Genomic DNA, 18824 nt, shown 5'->3' on the forward strand with positions numbered 1-18824 from the left:
CCCCTATTGCAAGGTGAAGAGGGAAGATTTGGAATAATGGACAAAAGTAATTTTTCAAAATGTTAATCACAGAGAAGATCTCGAAGTGGGAAACAGAGAACACCAAGTTTGTATTTTAGCTGTGGGAGATTAATTTTTGTATCCCTGCTTTCAATTTTCCACTCTAGGGAAAAAGCCAGCAGCAATTCTCACAGTTACCCAGGAATAATTAAAAATTTATCTAGGAAATACTTTTACAGATGGAGCACCTTTCATAGCTTTAGAGTCAGCTAGCAACCTTGCAATCCTCTGGCTGGCAGCTGCTGTTCTACCACTGTTCTCTGAACGGAGACATGGGAAAGACAGCTTCTTGTGCAAGCTGTTTGTCCTGGGTTGAAGTATATTCTATCACCATCTTCATGAACTGTTGAAACCAGGTGAGGCAGTGCTCCCTGCCTCCTCCACTCTGGCTTATCTTCTGTTAATGGGCCATCAGCACCTTTGCTACACAGCTCACAGATAACCCCCTCCTGGACTACCTCCTGTTAATGGGCCCATCAGGCCTTATCACATGACTCACCATCCCATTGTGGGATGCTCCGCCCAGAGGGAGAAACCAAGCATTCCAGCCTGGATATAAGCTGAGACTCTGAACACCAGAGGGGCGCTTACCCACTGGATTCCCAGAGGACCCGAGCTACCAGACCTTTCTACAGGATCACTGCTTCAAGAAGACCACCTCATCTGGACTGCTTCCATCACTCCGCTCAGGTTGTATTCTGACTCTGTCAGTGGTCTTTTGTATTATTGCATCGATTTTATTTTACTTTCTTTCCTTTTTTTTTTTCCTATTAAATTGTATCTCTGACTTGGAGCCTCTCATTTGTTTTGCCTTCAAACTACTACACTGTTTTTCCAGCCCCAAAGAGAAAAGAGGCAAAAGGGATGATATCAAAGCTGCCTAGATTGGACTGTGAAGGGAGCTTTAGCAGAGGACAGAGAAACAAGGTGACCAAGGGTACTCAAATACAGCACAGCTTATGAGTAGAAACCTGAAGGTGATAAGCTGGTGCACTAATAAGAAAGTAATAATAAACTAAAATATTTCCTTAAAATCTACAGCTTAGGTTGAGCCAGACATGAACCTGGGAGCAATGAAGACTGGAAGGAACCTCAAGGCAAACCACAACCGATTCTGACAGGAACAGTTTCATCTTTGAGCCACAGCTGAATTTTGTGTTATACCGAGAACTGTAGGCTCCCTACAGCAGCAGAGTGTTTGTGTTTCCCCTTAGCACTGACCATGCATTTTTACATTTCACATACAAAAGATTAGTTTTGGCAAGTACAGTTCCCATAATATCTGACTCTTCAGTATACATTCCCCGCAATTTAATCACTAACCTTCCTGCTAGTACAACTGAAAGGACACACAACCTCTGCACTTGGATCTCAAGAACTTTGAGAGCTTTTAACCATTTTCAGAGCTGTTTATGGCCTGCCGAATACAATGAGGAAACCAATGAGCTTAGGAATGGGTTATAAGCCTTATTCTGAAACATTACACCATTTATGTTCCTTCACAATTGAACCTTACAGACATACAAGGACAGTAAATTGATACTTTTAAGATCAGTTGAGTAAGAATGCTGTACTAGTAGAACCTTTCCCTCAATATTTAATAAGTTTTTACAACAAATAGTTAAAAACCATGAAATATTTGGCAAAATTACTTAATACTAAGAAAATGTTATTTCTAGAGCAGGGTACCTTACCTGATGTAACAAAAATAGACACTACAATGAAAGAAAAGAGAAGACATTTTTACAAAAGCTCTGGATGTTTAAATCTCCTTAAAAAAAAATGTAAAGCAAAGAGGCCACTCCGTATTTAAAGCCATTTTTTTTTTATCTATTGGGGTAGTCACTTTACATCATACCAAAAAGACTGTATAAGGAATACAAGTGTCAAGAATCAGATCTTTATGGCACAAAAGGAATTTTTCCATTAACCTGCTTTCAGAGTTGTTAAATACATTATTAAACACAAAGACACTAAGGCTACCACAAAATAATATTTGCATGATGATGTTAGTCTTTATTCAGTTTCTCAACTGACTCCTCCAGTCTGAAGGTGGACAAGAATCCTTCCAGCAGTCTGTTTCATTGATTTTTTTTCTGGATGAAAAGATTCTTTCTACTTTTGACACAAACTTATTTTCTTATTTATATTGTTACTCAAAGTTCACATAAGCTTTTATGTTGCACCTTACAATGTATGGAATTTCAGATTAAAATAAAACTCTACTCTTAACATAACCTTTTATATAATGTAAAAATATTCTACATGTTTAACATATCAAGAATGTTAAGCATTTACTTTGGGGAAAACCTATTTTATGCATTTTTTAGTACAAACCCAACTGTGAAGGCTTTGCATTTGTGTGTCCCTGTTCAGTCAGGTGCCACCCAGTGCTCTCCGTCTGCAGCTGCAGCTCGGCCACTGCACCAACTATGGTTTCCAAAAAATTGCAAATTTGAGATGCTGCTCACTTTTCATCTTTACTCCTCTCCCACCCCTCCCTCCACCATGGAAAATTTACATCTTTGAAATAATGAGTGTTTTTAATTATCAAAATCAGTATAAAAATAGCAGCATGCTACTAAATGCGAAAAGCAGATTCATCATGCATTGTGAGTTTAAATACAGATTTCTGCCTTCCTCTTATATTATCAAAATCTTTTCTAAAGTTAACATCAAGGCAAGGGGTATAAGGACAGACACTGCATAGTATGATTTGATACTATCTGAACTGGGTTATTTGCCTTTAATCAAAATCCATGATAATTACAGGGTAAACAATTTTTATTTCAAAATACAAGTTTAAGTGGAATTGTAGTGATGAAAGCAGAAGAGGGAAAAATGCAGTCTTTTACAACCCATGTCACTGTATCTCACTTACATCCAGAGATAAAACTTTAATTGGTGAAGAGACAAAGTATTTGTGGCATGTCATTGAACCTTTGTGATAATCCAGCATTATCCATTTCTAAAGAAATATAAATACTTTAAAACAAACATTGAAAATAAATCCTTTTGATGTAACAAACTACACTCTTTACTGAGAATTTTCAGTCTTCTTAAAAGTAAGGGACTTCACCCAAAAAATAATCGAAGTATCAATGTAGAACAATCCTTGGAGGAAAAAAGTTGGAATGTAAACCTCTGTTCCAAATTAGATCTGAAAAGCAAAAAAACCACACCATGTATTTCATCCAAGTGTATTTTTCATCAAGCAACTCTTTTTTAAAGTTACTTTTATAGTTCAACAGGAGAACTCAGCACTGTTCTAGTTTTGCCTCAGCTCATATCCTGTTTTCTTAAGACATGAACTGTTACTCCCTGCTCTTGTCTCCACCAGCCCTGTGACAATACTATGGTCATGCAGGTGAGCAATTCTGCATAACCACAGTATCTGTAATACAATTATACATCACTAGAACAGCTATAAATTAGCCAAAATTTCATTTCAAAAATGAAAATAAAACCAAATTTGAGAGTCACTTCCCTAAGCAGTGACTTTCTAATCATTCTTCTGATATAAAAAACAAAGGAAAGGCTCCACCAAGTTCCTTCTGTTAACAATGACCTTGTAAGCTGCACTTCATTCCAGATACATGACGGTGATCCTCAGAAAGGTTACTCACCTCTTTTCATCTTTTACTTTCTTAAAGCATGATATTAACGTTTTATTGAAGAGCTGACAAAAGCTTAAAAAACAATCATAGCTGCTCACTTAACCCCACGCACAGATCCATTAGTTTGCAAATTTGTCCTACAGCTACTTATCTCTTTGATGTCTTACAATAGCCTCATTATTAAAAGCATGCAGTACTAGTTTTTCTAGCTTCAATGAGCTAAATCTTCACTCAGCTCAACCACTGACAGGCCCAAAGTGAAATTTCCAGAAGTCTGAAGAATAATTCCTCAGCATTTTGACATTTTTAAAATACTTGATCTTAACGAATCATATATTGAGAACCTAAAAAAAGTCAGAATAATTATAAGCATTTTAAAAGAATTAGTCATGTTATCAACTCATAGAGAGAGGACTAAAAAGATGAAGAATTAAAGCATAATAGTATTCTTAGAACAGTCTATCCAATTAAGTTAACTCACTGGCTCAGTAAGTTACTACTTATCCTCTCAGCCTGCTGACCTTGCACCCATTTATCTCTCAGCTGTAAATTAAAGTGCATCAACTTTGAAAACATTGCACAGCAAATTCTACTTCTGCAATTTATTATAAAATCTGAGTCGTAACAATTTTACTACTGTAATTTCAGGGTGTACATGACCAATTACTACAGTTTAGTGGTAAGCAGTAACACAAGTGACTGTGACAGTCAAGATTATGGTTAACTTTAGAAAAACTACTAAGATGCAGCTTTCCGTAGTGATGCAAACCGCTTGTTTTTTAAAAACCAGATCCCTCAATCATTTTTGCAGTTCTGGTGGGAGAGTAAGGCTGTTAAAGCTACAGAAAAATTGGGGGTGAGGGGGGTCAAAGCACTGATTTTCTTTCAGGCACCTTCAGACTGCTCTGCACGTGTTTTAGCAGCGTGACACCAAGTGTACCATGTGTTTAGCGGCCAGCTGGGAAATGACTGTAGGACAGGAGAGAGGACAGAAAGCTGGCACATGCCTGCACCGCACCACTTCTTCAGGCAGGCCCCAAGGAACAAAGCCATCCTGAACACCTTATTGTGTATTCTTTACTGCACAACTAACAACAACAGCTTACTGCCAAAGATGAGGCCTTCAAAAGTATGATAAAAATACACATTTACTACTTACATCATCAATATCTTCATCATCATCTCCAATATCATCAAACTGGATTTCATCATCATCTCCTGGACCAAATGTGTCTGTTTCATTGATTTTAGCTATGAAGGAATTTAGAGAAGTTAAGGAGTGCACTTACACTGCACCAAGACAGACTGAGTATTCTTGTCCAACATGAACTTCCAATTTGAAGTGAAAAGATTCTTACCATGTTCTGGAAGCTCCCCATATGCTTTCAGGCTTCTGGCTTCATCTGCATTGTATTTTAGAATAACATCAGCCTTGTTATCCTAAAGAAGAATTTATTAGAATGTATTAGTCGTCTATGAAGGAAAAATAAAACTATTAACCTCAGCAGACTGCATTATTTACAACAACTATATTATTTACAGTGGATTAACACCTATAATATTTATAGAACATCTCATTCTTCCTTCCCCTCCAGTTCCTTTAAATGTGAAGTAAACACATAGGAGTATTTTCATTTCTTCTGAGTGATAACTTAATTATCTCCAATTACAAGTAATTTATAGCTTCATAGAATGGTTTGGATTGGAAGGGACCTAAAGATCATCTACTTCCAACCCCCCTGCCCTGGGCAGGGACACCTTCCACTAGACCAGGGTGCTCAATCTGGCATTGAACACTGCCAGGGATGGGGCATCCACAACTTCCCTGGGCAACAAGATAAAGGAGAATTCAAGACAAATGAGAAATGTTGAGAATTCAACAGCTTGACAAGTTCAGTTTCATGCCTTTGAAAGTAACCTTTCTTTGACAATACATACAGTGAGGTGTTTGATGGTCAATCAGGAATCGCAGAATCACTGGGTTGGAAAAGACCTTTCAGATCACCCAGTCCAACCCAGCCCTAACACCTCAGCTAAACCAATGGCACTGAATGCCACATCCAATACTTTTTTAAACCCATCCAGGGATGGTGACTCCACCACCTCCCTGGGCAGACAAGTCCAGTACTTTATCACTCATCCTGTAAAAAACTTTTTCCTAATATCCAACTTGTGTTTCCCTTAGCGAAGTCAAAACCGAAAAATTCCTAGTTTTAAGTACTTTAATATATAAAGTAACTGACAGTACCTTAAATGTCTTCTAAAACTAATGCACATTTCAGAAGCAAAATCTTATCTTCAACAACTGATGGCAACACTAACATTCATGAAAGCCATTCACCTAATTAAAACTTAACAACTGCTTCCATTACTATTTATATTACATAAAGTTATGCCACTCCATTTTTGGAAATTCAAGTACCAACTAATTCCTGATTAATTTGCCTCTTAAGGTAAAAGCCTTAACATCAAGGATCCAAAATTCTGATGACGAAAAATTCTAATTATCACAATAAAATGTTTGGTACTTGACTCAGTCTCCCTTTGTACCACAGGATGCAAGCACCAAAAAGCTACATTTGGAAAAAAAAAGGTCAAGCTTGATGACAATAAGCACCTGCACTCACAAAGTCTCAGGGTGCAATTTGGAAGAACAAGTCGAACCAGAATTTGTCTCCTCATTACAATCTACCTGTAGTACAAGGAAACTAAAAATCATGACTTAGCACAAGTAAATACAAATGCAAACTTAGACATGAATTTCCTCACAATACCTACTACAATTTAACAGTAAATAAAGATACTTGTAAAATACTCCTTATAGTGGCATATTATACTGAATTTTTACCTGGTAGTCTCTTAAGCCAATCAATATAATATCAGATGTATTTATCCAGACCTGAAGGAGAAAACAGAAACTCAACTTCTGTTGTATAACACAGGAAGCAAACAGCACATTTAGATTTACAGAGAGACATAAAACACTTCACTACAGCCACCCCCTTCATTTTCTAACCAGTATGGAAGAAATAGCCAATTTAATGTTTTAACAGCAAATCCAAGGTCATAAATACTTATAGTTACATTATTTTTACATGTTATGGAGCTATTACAGCATAATCAAACTCTTTTGAAGAGCTTCTAGCCAACAGGGTGGTTATTAAACCTAAGCATCTGAGAAAACAGAAAGAATGCATTAAAGCACCAGTCATGAACTCTGTGAACTGAGCTCCTCAAGGGCAAAAATTAAAGAAAAACCTCATGAAGGGGGTGATGGACAAGAACAGTGAAGAGCACAAGAAAATGAACTGAGTTGTTTCTAGGAACTATGTAAACCAGAAAGCTGCAGAACAGGATATGCTATTAAATGCACAGGGTGGCTCTATGTAGGTTCTATCCCACATCTGCTTGTGTGTTTTTGGGGATTGAACTAATTTCAGTTGGAATTTCCTTTCTTTTAAACATAAGGAATAGATAAGTGGTGCTTTTAGTAGCAAGAAATTAATTCTGCAGCACTTAGTGTTCGTTTATGCACATTCTCCACTACCTTCAGCAGTTTCTTGCAGGCAGCTATAACACTGGTTACGCTTAACCCAAGACACGTGCATTCACTGCTGTCCAAAAAATGGAACAATCCAGAATGAAGACAGTGAATGTCTGTTTTCATTGGAAACAGACTGAGGGCTCTCCTCCTTACCAGACACCAGCAGAGGACAGGAAGATGTAACACCTGACAAGGGCCAGAGGGGACACCATCTGAAGATGGCAAAGTTTAGAATGCAAACACTTACACCTGACATCCCTGAAGACACAAATCTCCACAGATTAGCTTTCAACAGAAGTATTTTGGGAACTGATGAAGAGGACAATGAAACAATGGCATTGGAGGTGTATTTTCTAAATAGTCACCAAGCTCCCCATCTGTAATTAGTGAGATTTTTATTATTTTACGTAAGTATAATTTTCTAGAATGTGAAGAGCTTGTACTTCATAAGCAGCTGAAAAAACCTTCCCCTGAAGTATACACATTGAAAGACAGCCCTTCGACTGTGAGCTTCACCCAAGAGCCAAAGACTGCCTACTCCTGTGCCAGCAATGGAAACAGAAAGACAGACTAATATACGATCAAAAAAAATAGTTTAAGGTATTAAGTGCAGTAGAAATATTCATTTTTGTAACAAGCTACACATGTAAATTTTTACAATTAAGCATAATGTCACTGGTTCCTATTGCATTGCTTCAGAATTACCTTTTTTCTTAGCTTCCCTCTAATATGACATAACCTCTTCACACCATCAAAACACAATGCCTCCAGTCTTCCATTGCCTAACATCTTGATCACCTGGGCATATTCTGAAAGAGATGGTAACACACAGAAACACAGAATCATTTAGGCTGGAAAAGATCTTTAGGATCAACAAGTACAACCATTAACCCAGCAGGGTTAAGTCCACTGATCAGCCATGTCCCAAAGTGCCACAGAGCAAAACTTGCCAACAAATCCAGCTTCCAGACCCAACCAATAACTTTTCCACTGCAACCCAAATTTGCTGTAACATTTTATCAAACATGGACTGCTCAGAGGAGCTTCAAGCACCCACACAGGCTGCTGAATGTATCACAGTTTTGTATCACTGTTGATGTTAACATTTTCAAACACTGCCCCTCCTTGGTGGCATCCACCCTTTTGTTCCCTCCGAAATGCTCACTTACAGAAAATCTCAGAGCTATTGAGTCACGCTCAGAGTCTGAAAGTTTATGACAACATCACAGCACCTGTCTTAAAGGACAACATCTCAGTGCTGTCACTGAGGGAGGAGGAAGCTGCACACCCTGTATAATCACCCACTGAGACTCTGCCTCCCTCTTGCAGAGGCTCTGTGGACAACACCCCCCGTCCTTGAAAGGACATAACCTGGTGTCATCAGACACTGTCTGGAAGGCAACCAGCAGACTTCAGCTGAGGTCTGTGAAGCACCTCTCCAACACCTACCCTCAATCTCTTCACCTTGTATTTCATCTTCTCCCTCACCAAGCTGCAGAAATCACATACTGGAGAACTTCACACAAGTTAGATAGTCCAATGAACCACGAGACTGTTCATAACTGAGAATAATGTTTCATTAAATAGATTTTGCTTGGGAGATGTAAAGGATCTTAAGTTTCAGATGCACATAAAAATAAACTCCTTTTTCTGCTTACAACCAACACAAAATACCAGAGATTTGTTCAGTGGCACTTCTACAGTGATCTATATCAGTACCTTTCCCATATTTCTAACAAACCAACTGATTAATTGGTTACTGGGAAAGCACTCACATTATGTGAGCAACCACCAGGGTGTGACCCACAAGACAGCGTGAGCTGAAAGGGAGGAGAGCTCACTGCCACCAAAGGCAGGGCAGGTGGGAATCCCAGCCATCCCCTGGCTGAACACTCTTGTGTCTTACTTCACCTGACAGCATCCCACCGCCTGCTCCTGTTTCAGTAACTGTTAGACTTCCAGCCCAGGAGCCAACTGAACCAAACCATCAAGGGACAGAACAGTGAGATGAGCTGCTGTGCCACATCAGTGACTTTGGGGAGCTCAGCGAAGGATCCAAGAGATATTAGAGTCCACATAAAACAGAAAGTGGGACTGTGCATCCCAGGGACAATTACTGGCAAAACTGAACCACATCTGCCAGGACAGCTGCTCACAGACCCTCACACAAAGCCATCAGGAGGTTTCTAGGGAATGTTTAAGTGCTATTTTACACAGAGCATTGCACTAAGGTCAAGAAGAGGGAAACTTTACTCTTAAGTGGTGAAGCTATTGAAAATTTCCCTTCTACTGTCTTTCTCTTACATTCAACGTGTCATTTGGAAGTCAAATACAACCCCAGTAAGAATACCTCTCTCTATTTTGTCACTTACAGTATGTGACTGAAAAAAATGACATTGCCATACCACAGTTAAAAACTCACCTTGCCCATCTTCTTTGAACACCAGTTCTCTTTTTTCCGATTCGTTCTCATTCTTACCTCGTCGCCTGTTTTTACCTCCTTTGCCTAAATTAAAAGTGGGAGAAGTAAAAAGCTTGTGTTACTGTCCCTAGATACAGTGAGTGAAAAAAAACAGACTTATGGAAATTTTTATGCTTGTACACTATATAGCTATTTCAAGTATCCTACCCGGATCTAGAACTTTTTTTTGCTTATTTTTAAGTCTAAATTTTTAGCTGAGTAGTAACAAAGTAAATATCCACTGTTTTAGATATCCTGGTTGCTCTGGAGTGACAGCAGCCTCCAAAAAAGATTTTCACACGATGGCCATTATTAATTTCTGTAATCCCTGCTACCAAATACCTCAAAAATAACGGTGGGATAGCCTCATGCACGTAATCATCAAGAGCAGATGAATAACTTCAGTTTACTGTGCTGCTGAAATCTCCGAAACACTAAAGAGGAAGCTTACGCTCCAGGTGAAGCTGTCCTTTTTAAAAGGCACACACGTGGCAACAGGGTTAGATGCTCTTCACGAAGAGCATAAGAGCAGCTCATAGTTGCCCCTCTGTTAAAGTCTGCCGCTTCCTTTCCCTCACGGTTTCTGCGTTTCCTTTCCGGGGTAAGAAAGAAGGGAAGCGGCAGCAGCACTGCCCAGCGAGGGCACGGAGGGGCCCGGCCGCCTCCCCGGCAGGGCCGCTCCTGACAAGCGAGGCGCGGGCAGGGCCTCCCGCTCCCGGCCGGGCCTCAGCGGCCTCCGACCCGCGCCCGGCAGGCGGAACCGGCGCGGGGACCCTGCGGGTGGCGAGAGGGCCCCTCCGGCCTCCGGCGGCGCCCACGTGAGGGGCCCCCGGGCCTGCCCTGCGCAACCGGGTCGGGGCCCGGCCGCGCCGCCGCGGGCCCGGCGAAGGGAAGGGCGACTCACCTTTATTCTTGGGCATGGCGCCGAACGCTCCGCCGCGGAGGGGCTGCGGGAGGGGCGGCGGGAGGGGCTCCGGGCGGGGGCGGCGGTTCGGGCTCGGCGGCGGCTCCGGGCGGGACCAGCGGCGGGGCCGGGGCTGCGCGGGCTCGTGCGCGGGCTCGCCGCGCCCAGCCGGCCACAGCGCCCCCGCGCGGCCCGGCGGACTGCAGCGGCGCGCCCGGGGCCCGCGCCCCGGGAACGGCCCCGCCTGCGCACCGCCCGGCGCTCGGTGCCGGAGTCGGAAGAGGAGGAGGAGGAGGAGGAGGAGCAGCGGTCAGCGCCCACCCAGGCAGCCCCGGGACACCGCAGAGCTCGGGGAACGGTGTTAGTGATAACTCCTTCCAGTACCTGCCAGGAAAGATCGGGCAAGAATATTTACAGGAGCTCGCAGTGACGGAACAAGGAGGAACGCGTTCAAATTGAAAGAGAGTAGGTTTAGACGAGACATTACGAAGAAATTCTTTACTGTGCAGGTGGTGAGGCACTGGCACAGGATGCCCAGAGAAGCTGTGGATGCCCCGTCTCCGGAGGTGTTCAGGGCCAGGCTGGACGGAGCCCCGAGCAGCCTGAGAGAGTGAAAGGTGTCCCTGCCCACGGCAGGGGGATTGGAGCTGGATGATTTTCAACTTCCATTCTAACTCAAAAAATCCCTGTAAATCAGAGGGTATGAAGGCAAGGATGACTGACAGCAGGAGCTCTGGTATACCAACCCCCCCTTTCTGCCTTTGCAGAGTTTCTGGAGGCTTACAAATTATTCATTTTACTTGTAAATAAATTTTAAAATGTTTTTAGACAGACAGGATAAAGCCTTATGTGAACAAAGGGCCACAGCTATGCACACCTCTGATCCCTGAGGAAATCACAGTACCCTTGCCCCGTATCCATTCCAAACATCTCCATGTTCTCTGCTGCCTTTCTTTTGGTACACTTAGCAAAACCTTTGGTTACATTCCTCACAAATCCTCTATCACAATTACTGCAATTTTTTTTTTTTTGTAGACTATGCAACCTTTGAAAATCTTCCAGCTTTTTCCAGGTTGCAAGGTTAAAAAGAATCGCAGCTGTAAGCTTCCAAGTTGTATGAGTTGCTTAAACATGGGCCTGTTGTTTATGGAGTGCTTCTGCATATAATATTATGTTTCAAATGTTTACGAAGTGCACTAATTACCCAACATGCCCATATTTTCAGTGTCCAGAGCAATGCAGGCATTGCAAGTGTTATTTAGCAGCCTCCCGTTAAGCAGTACTTTAGAGTCGACTGGAATCCGATGGGGTATTAAAATACAATATCCTTGCACTGTGGTTTTGCTGTATGTTCTATCAGGTCGAGAAGCACCGGCTGATCACGAGTTTTTCCTTTGTCTCCATGTTTACCTTCCTCAACATGCTGCAATGTCGGGACACTTGCTTTTTACAAACCCTTTCTGGCTGGCAAAGCGCACTCAGTGTAGTGTGAAGGTAGTTCAGAGTTAGTGATGAACAAGCAATGACTTTTGTAAGCGGTCAGAACAAATGACTACACAAAACAACCCTTTAAGATGTTTGAAAGTTTATTCATAGTAGAAATTTCAATTTCTTTTGAAGACTACAAAACCTGCCATTAGACAGGAAAACAAGCAATGATAACTTTCCAAAACTGTTCATAGTTACATCTGGAACAGTTTTAATTACACATTAATAGCAGGATTGGAACATCTCTTAGATCAGACTCTGAATAAAACAATCATTTAAAGTATTCAGTACAATTAATTATTTTTTTTTTTAACTAGCATTTCAGTTCTATGACAGCAGTGCCAAGCATCTAACAGATGCTATTGTAATGGTCTAGGACAAGGTACAATACCACTGATTCCCTGGAACAGTACCCTAGACTCACTTACATGCCATGCTGAGAAAACTAGTATAAAGTATGATTGTATAGAATCGTAGAAAAATATTTTATCTGTGATTTTGTCATTTTTTAAAAATTGTTTAAGTAGACATCCCCCCAACTAGGTTGCAAAATAATTACATCCCTCATAAGTATACCTTCCCTTTGATTAGGTCAAGAGTATCAAGATAAAGCTAATCATTTACATCATTTTCATAAGTGAAAATTCATCTATTAACCATTGCTGCTTAGTAAGGGCCAGCACACTTTGAATCCTTTCCTTCCAATAATAGAAAAGCACAGCTTTAGTTGGTAACACCACATTTACAAAAGAAAAACACACACACACACACACACACAAAAAGCCCAGACACATAAATCTATTCTCTTATGGCCTTGTCTCTTCAGAAAAAAGTTTTAAATATTTTCTTGAAAAAACCCTTTTATGTTTCATTCAATGTTAGAGTAATTATGAACACAGAATTTTGCCCTTACTGGACACAGATGGCATTTAATGGGTATTGCAACTACACTCTTCCCTCTGTTCCCTCATGCTCTCAAGCACAGTAAATAATAATTTCACAATAAAAAATTAAAAACAAACCATGGTCAACATACAGAAAATTCACCTGTATCTGCATTCTCTTTTTTTTAATCCTCTCTGACTCACTTGCTGTGCTTTGCAGACCAAGCAGCAGTCCAGCAATGAATGTACACAGCGTGTCATATCCTAACATTCTAACAGAAAGGTGCTGAGACTCAGAGAAGCATTATGTGGATTTCTTTATAGGTTATAACAACTGCAGCTATAAAAACATTAAAAAAACATTGATCCAAACCATGAAGTAAGGTACATAAACCACACCTGGCCTGTAAAATACACCTCCCTGATTAGGCAGGCCCTTTATACCTTGGTTTAGAAAGTAACTTAAAAATATAGTGGATTTAGACTTCAACACATTCAGCTTAGGGTGTGCTAAATTTTCCTGGTTTGCTACAATTTAAAATGTTCATCCTCTGCTGATATATATACATGACTTCATAGCAACATTTGTGAAGTCTAGGCTAAATTAACAGCTCCCTTGAGAGCGTAGATACATCAAATGCAGGAGTTAACTTTGCTTCACTATTTGGCTAATGATCAGTGAGCTTGAGAACCACAAAATATGGCTACAATAAAACTACTGGAAGTATTTTTATATTATTTTAATGCGGATATTGCCAATAGTGAGGCTGCTTAACACTTCCTCTTTTTGGTCTGTTCTTTGCCAGGTACCTATATACACACGCTGAACAGAGTAAGAACTCCTTCCTGAAGTGAAATGTTATTAGTGACACACTGGCAAGTACTGCCATCCTTTTATTTCAACAGCAATTAAATAATTTGGTTGACTAGATATGACTATCTTCTAATTAACGCCTCAAAAGCCACCAGAAGGTACAGTTTCTAGATTTTGAGAAGCCTGACTTAAAATTGCTCACAGAGCTGAAAAAATACATTTTTTTGAGAGGTAAGGTTTAACTAAATTCCTCTGGAACTGCTGACACTGTCAAAAAAATTAAGATAGCCTTTTTCTGCCTCTGCTTAAAAATGTTTCTTGAAGGAGGGTAGATGCATCTATACAACTAAAGGGCACTTCAATGCTAGAGCACCAAGTAAAGGAAAAATACTGTTTGCTTGGGAAGAGCTATGTTTTCAAATTCTGAGAGCTGGGCTAATTTAAGAATCCTTGTTTATAAAACCAATTTCTTCACAATTATATAATGGATTAAATATTTAGCAAAATTTCACGGGCAATAAAAGTGGGATCCTTTGCAAATCTAGCAAAGGAGGCTTCCTCAAGGAACTCAGAAATTCCGGCAGAAGAAACACTCCCATTCAGACCAAATCTGTGGTGTCATAAAGATGATTCTGCCTTTCATCAAACTGCTGATGATTTCAGGGAAATAAGCCAATTAATCACCATAAAAGAAATTTCATACACTAAGCCAAGTAAATACCTTCTTATGCAAAACATAAAATTGCATTGTTTACCAACAGCCATTCACCCAGATCCATGTTTTACTAAAGCTGGAATTCCCAATAGTCATTTTCATATCTGGAAGGACTTTACATAGCCTGTAATTTTGGTGGAATGGAACACTCACTGTATTCAAACACATTCCAGTGCCCCTTCTCATTTGGGCAATTTCATATTTTCAAGACCAGTCATCAAGATGGGCCTTTAATTACTATAGACCCCAAGAGGCCAAGGGTATTGAAAGTTTTATCAGTATTTAAAGTGAGTCTTCCACCCTCATTACCAACTCACTTCCATCTGCGGAAAAGCCAGAATGTTCCCTCCGAATGGCTTCTTCTTACCTGACTGCGATGACACTATTTTCATGGTAAAATAGAATGACCCTTTTCTAACCAAACAGATCTTTATGATTTGCCTCTCATTTTGTTTTTGAAATCAATTAAAATTATCAGGAAGTATCTGACAGAACATTAGGTCCATCAGTTTTGCAACTGCGGTGAATGCAGTTTAAACCTACTCTTTGTAGGCTCCTGCTTATTAGCGACCAATATGTTTTGCTTTATCTTCAAATGTTGCCTTTCATCTATAATGCCAACATTCATTCACTGAACAATTCCTTTGCAGCTTGAACAAAAGTCACAGAATACAGCTAAAATATTAACAATGGATTATAAGAATAAACCATATAGAGATGTCCTCTATCAGAAAGTATTTAGCAATAATTCCTGAGTCCAGAGATTAGATGGAAGAGACTAAAAGGGAGGGGAGGGGTAACAAAGACAGTGAGACATGAAACAAGTTATCTTTTCTCTGGGTTATATTACCTATAGGATATATAGTATGGTGAGAGATTCACTGTTTAAATTTCATGACATGTGGCATCAAAAACACAGAAATGTAGAAAAGACATAGGCAAGGAAAACTACTTATCCATAGTATTACATTCAATAGCTGTTTAACAGTCAGGCTTCTTTTAGAGCTGTCCAACAATACTGATTAATCCAGATGAACTGTTTAATCAGACTTACTTGTCATAATGATGAATAATCTAAGTAAAACAAGGCATGTATACATTAAAGAAAACAGCACGGAAATGTACTGCTTGTGAACTGTTTACAAAAACATACAAAATGTTGGATGGCACAATGTATATAGTGCTAATATAAACAGATTGTTTAAGCTAAGTGCTTAACATAAACTGTCCATCTCGACCTGTAACAAAGAATATTTTAGGGGACAAAAAAAATATTCCTTATAAAAATAATGCTATGTGGTGCAGAGTGCTTTATTCAGTGTATTTTTGACAGAGGTGGCGTTTGTCATTCTTCAGTCGCGAACACGATCAATTTCATTGTTTCCTCTTGTCACTCCATTTGCAGCTCCAGTAAGATCAGTAACTTGCCATCAACAGTTTAAAGCGAGAGTAGATGAAAGCAGTAGCAGCAGCAGGAGCAGCAGCATTATAGGTACCAGCTGGGACAGAGTGTGCTTGCAGGTATCTGTCAGATAATGTGCTACCTGTCGCCATGATTTGTGCTATCATCTTATGCCATGGTACCAAGTGTCTGGTTGAGGTCATTTCACAGGGCTGTTGAGGTGATTTTTTTTATACCTCTCCTCTGAGCAAGAGTAGAACGGCCAACTGGCTCCAAAACTGGTGACTGATTACGATTCAAAGCAGAGTAAGTTGCTGCCATTGCACCCTGTGGGGTAGAGGGGAAAAGAACAGTGTGTTGTGACTGATGCACACAGCAGTGCTAAATGCCAGAAACTCTGAACAAGTTTTAACTTTCAGTCTATTTTCATTTACAAAACAGGAACATACCACTGCATTACTCAAGTCCTAGCAGTGTTAGGAGTGAGCGTTTTTTTGGGTAATATATAGTTTTACATTGCTTAAAGAGTCAAACCCAGAAGGCATAAACTAGATTGCCAAATTGAGTTCTCTCACTATGTTGTGCGAGAGAGTTGGGGAATGAAACCCCATTGGTAGACTATCTCTGCTTATCACTTATATATCCATTTCAGTTTCCAACAAAGTATTTAATAATCACCCACATTATTCAGCACATGAAATTTTAAAAACATATAGAAAGTTGTGAGCTGTGGGATCAGAATTCCCCCACTTCTCACTTGTCTTTTTGGATGCTAGAAATTTCTAATAGCTGACTCAGAAAGAGTGTTAATTATATTCTTCAGATCCCCTTTACGTTGCACAAGAGATTCTTGAAAGTAGGACTGAAAACAAGGTTGAATACAAAGAAGCAGAATTAAATTATTTTTGATTTTCCTCTGTTTGTTCGAAGTGAAAAAGTTCCAGGGTTAAAAACAGATCTTGTTCAGACGGAGTGCAGAAGTGTGAAACCATAGTAATTAACACTGCCCTTTTGACTTCTCTTCAGCTTTTATTGTAATCACAAGCTATTCTGTTTTCCTTCAGTTACTGGCAAATACCCTCCTCTGAAACTGTAAAGTTAACAAACGATTTTACAGCTCCCCTATAAGTCACCTGACATTTTTCATTATGAGAAGAATGATTTATGTTGGCTTCTGAAAGCATTTAAGCCTTCCAGTGTAAGTCCAATAGATTTCAAACACAAGAAAACAAAAGTCTTCTTCAAATGTACTAGATTTAATCTCTGTAAGTGGCATCTCATTAAATCATATTACATATCACAAGTTCATTTTATGGCTCAGTGCAACATCCAGTCATAATAACTTTTTCACAGTATTTAGAGGAGACACATGCTACCCCCCAGCTTTAAAAACAAAACCCCCTTTTATTTACACTAATTTTGGCTGAACAGCAAGCTGAACAAATATCTACTCACCTTCACTAAATGGGGAGCATCCTGCCTGTTCAGCTGGTATTGAGGCAACCGGTCACAGTGAACTATCCAGGGGTGACTGAGAACTTGAGCTGCAGTCAGTCTTTGATGAGGGTCAACATGAAGCATTTTTGAAACAAGGTCCTGTCAACAAAGAGTCAATGGCAATAACAGTAGAACTTCAGCTTTAAAACAGATTAGTAGTTAAAAACTGTAAAAGGTTATTCTAGAGGTATAAAAATATATTTATAATGTCAGTTTAAAACAAATGAAAAGCCACCCAGCAATGCTAACAGTATATCTTTTAATTATATGACTTAATAGACATTTGGTAACACAAAAGGTACCCAATTGAACAAGGAAAATGTTAGCATTTTAAGCATCCATATAGAAGGGGCATAAAGGATATTGCACACTGACTTTCAGAATCTATTTGCTTTTAAAAACAGGCTTCTCAATAATGTATAAAACTTTTGTTTTGCAGTAAAATGCAGTTAAAAAAAAGTGTAATACTTCACTGTTTTTCATTATCATGATTTAGATTATCTGTATGATTTTTGAATGTCATGCACGTCATACATGATGTATTATCAAAGCACTTCTCACCATGGATAATGCTATATGTGAATACTGATAAAACACATTGTATTTCTAAGGACAGCTGTTAACTACTACAGTGTAAGGCACACCTGTCCTTTCCTCCTACATGCAAGTGACTGCTGAAACATGAACAGATCAAAAAGAAACAAAATTTTAGGCACATAAGGGATTAGATCAGTATTTTAATATAACAATGGGTGGAACTTACCCAATCATGTGTGATGTAACATATACATTATAATCAAAATGTTACATTGCAATCCATCCCTGATCCCATAAGAGAAAAGCCAATATACTTGCCTTAGCTGTGTCTGAAACACTGTTCCAATAACCACCGCTGAGGGAGAACTTTCCACTTCCTATTCGGGCCAAAATCTCCTCTGGGGTGTCATCAGGACCATTTGCAAAAGGAGTGTAGCTATTTAACCAAACAAATTCAATGTTAGTAACTTCCATAACCTGAGCCTCAATAAGCATTATAAATCTGATTGTGAGTTCAACATAATTATAGGCAACAAATAGCCAAACAGCTGTAAAAAGAATTTATTCTAAACATGTGAAAACACATAGCACTGACTATAGATCTGTTCCTATTGCATGTACTCCCTCTGAATCTGGTCTGAAAATCAGATTTTTTCCTATAGCAGTTCAAATGCAGGTGGTTCCTGAATTACGGAAAGTATTCCTTAAGTTTTCATATTCTAGTAATGTACTAAACAATCCAATCTGTTGTAAATCTAAATGTCTGAGAAGGAATAAACGCTGGTTTAATGCCAGAGGAAGAAAGGTGCACCAGTTTTCCTTGCTGCTATCAGAATGCCCCCAACCAAAAAACAGATATCCTTAAAACCAACTATGTTTGTTGCTTATTTATTTAAAAGTA

At 39.5% G+C, this 18824-nt stretch overlaps 2 protein-coding genes across 5 annotated transcripts in view; both read right to left on the reverse strand.

The window, feature by feature from the left end:
- Positions 1-2053: 2053 nt before the first annotated feature.
- On the reverse strand, positions 2054-10723 carry EIF1AX (eukaryotic translation initiation factor 1A X-linked). The gene is made up of 7 exons (XM_066176927.1): positions 10587-10723; positions 9644-9727; positions 7927-8030; positions 6526-6576; positions 5036-5117; positions 4837-4928; positions 2054-3220 (listed from the first exon to the last, which is right to left on the reverse strand). The coding sequence occupies exons 1-7, from the start codon at positions 10600-10602 to the stop codon at positions 3215-3217; spliced, it is 435 nt and encodes a 144-aa protein (XP_066033024.1). The 5' UTR covers positions 10603-10723; the 3' UTR covers positions 2054-3214.
- A 1438-nt stretch (positions 10724-12161) lies between these two features.
- RPS6KA3 (ribosomal protein S6 kinase A3) overlaps positions 12162-18824 on the reverse strand; it is a 75076-nt gene continuing 68413 nt past the window's right edge. For all 4 annotated transcript variants that reach the window (XM_066176929.1, XM_066176928.1, XM_066176931.1 and 1 more), the window contains 3 exons: positions 18242-18359; positions 17345-17485; positions 12162-16216 (listed from right to left, as the gene is read on the reverse strand). In XM_066176929.1, coding sequence (XP_066033026.1) covers positions 16094-16216; positions 17345-17485; positions 18242-18359 — 382 coding nt within the window. In that variant the 3' untranslated portion in view covers positions 12162-16093. The remainder of the gene's footprint in view (positions 16217-17344; positions 17486-18241; positions 18360-18824) is intronic.

Source organism: Chamaea fasciata, unplaced genomic scaffold (genome assembly GCF_029207755.1).
Source record: "Chamaea fasciata isolate MVZ Bird 193981 ecotype frontalis unplaced genomic scaffold, bChaFas1.0.hap1 SCAF_2, whole genome shotgun sequence".
NCBI lineage: Eukaryota > Metazoa > Chordata > Aves > Passeriformes > Sylviidae > Chamaea > Chamaea fasciata.

What these genes read in the sequence shown, in the direction of transcription:
- EIF1AX (XM_066176927.1), bottom strand. An exon ending in GAGGGAAGCTAAGAAAAAAG is followed by an intron (nt 6,577 to 7,926) that starts GTAATTCTGAAG and finishes TTTCTCCTTCAG; the next exon opens with GTCTGGATAAATACATCTGA. An exon ending in TTGGCTTAAGAGACTACCAG is followed by an intron (nt 5,118 to 6,525) that starts GTAAAAATTCAG and finishes ATTCTTCTTTAG; the next exon opens with GATAACAAGGCTGATGTTAT.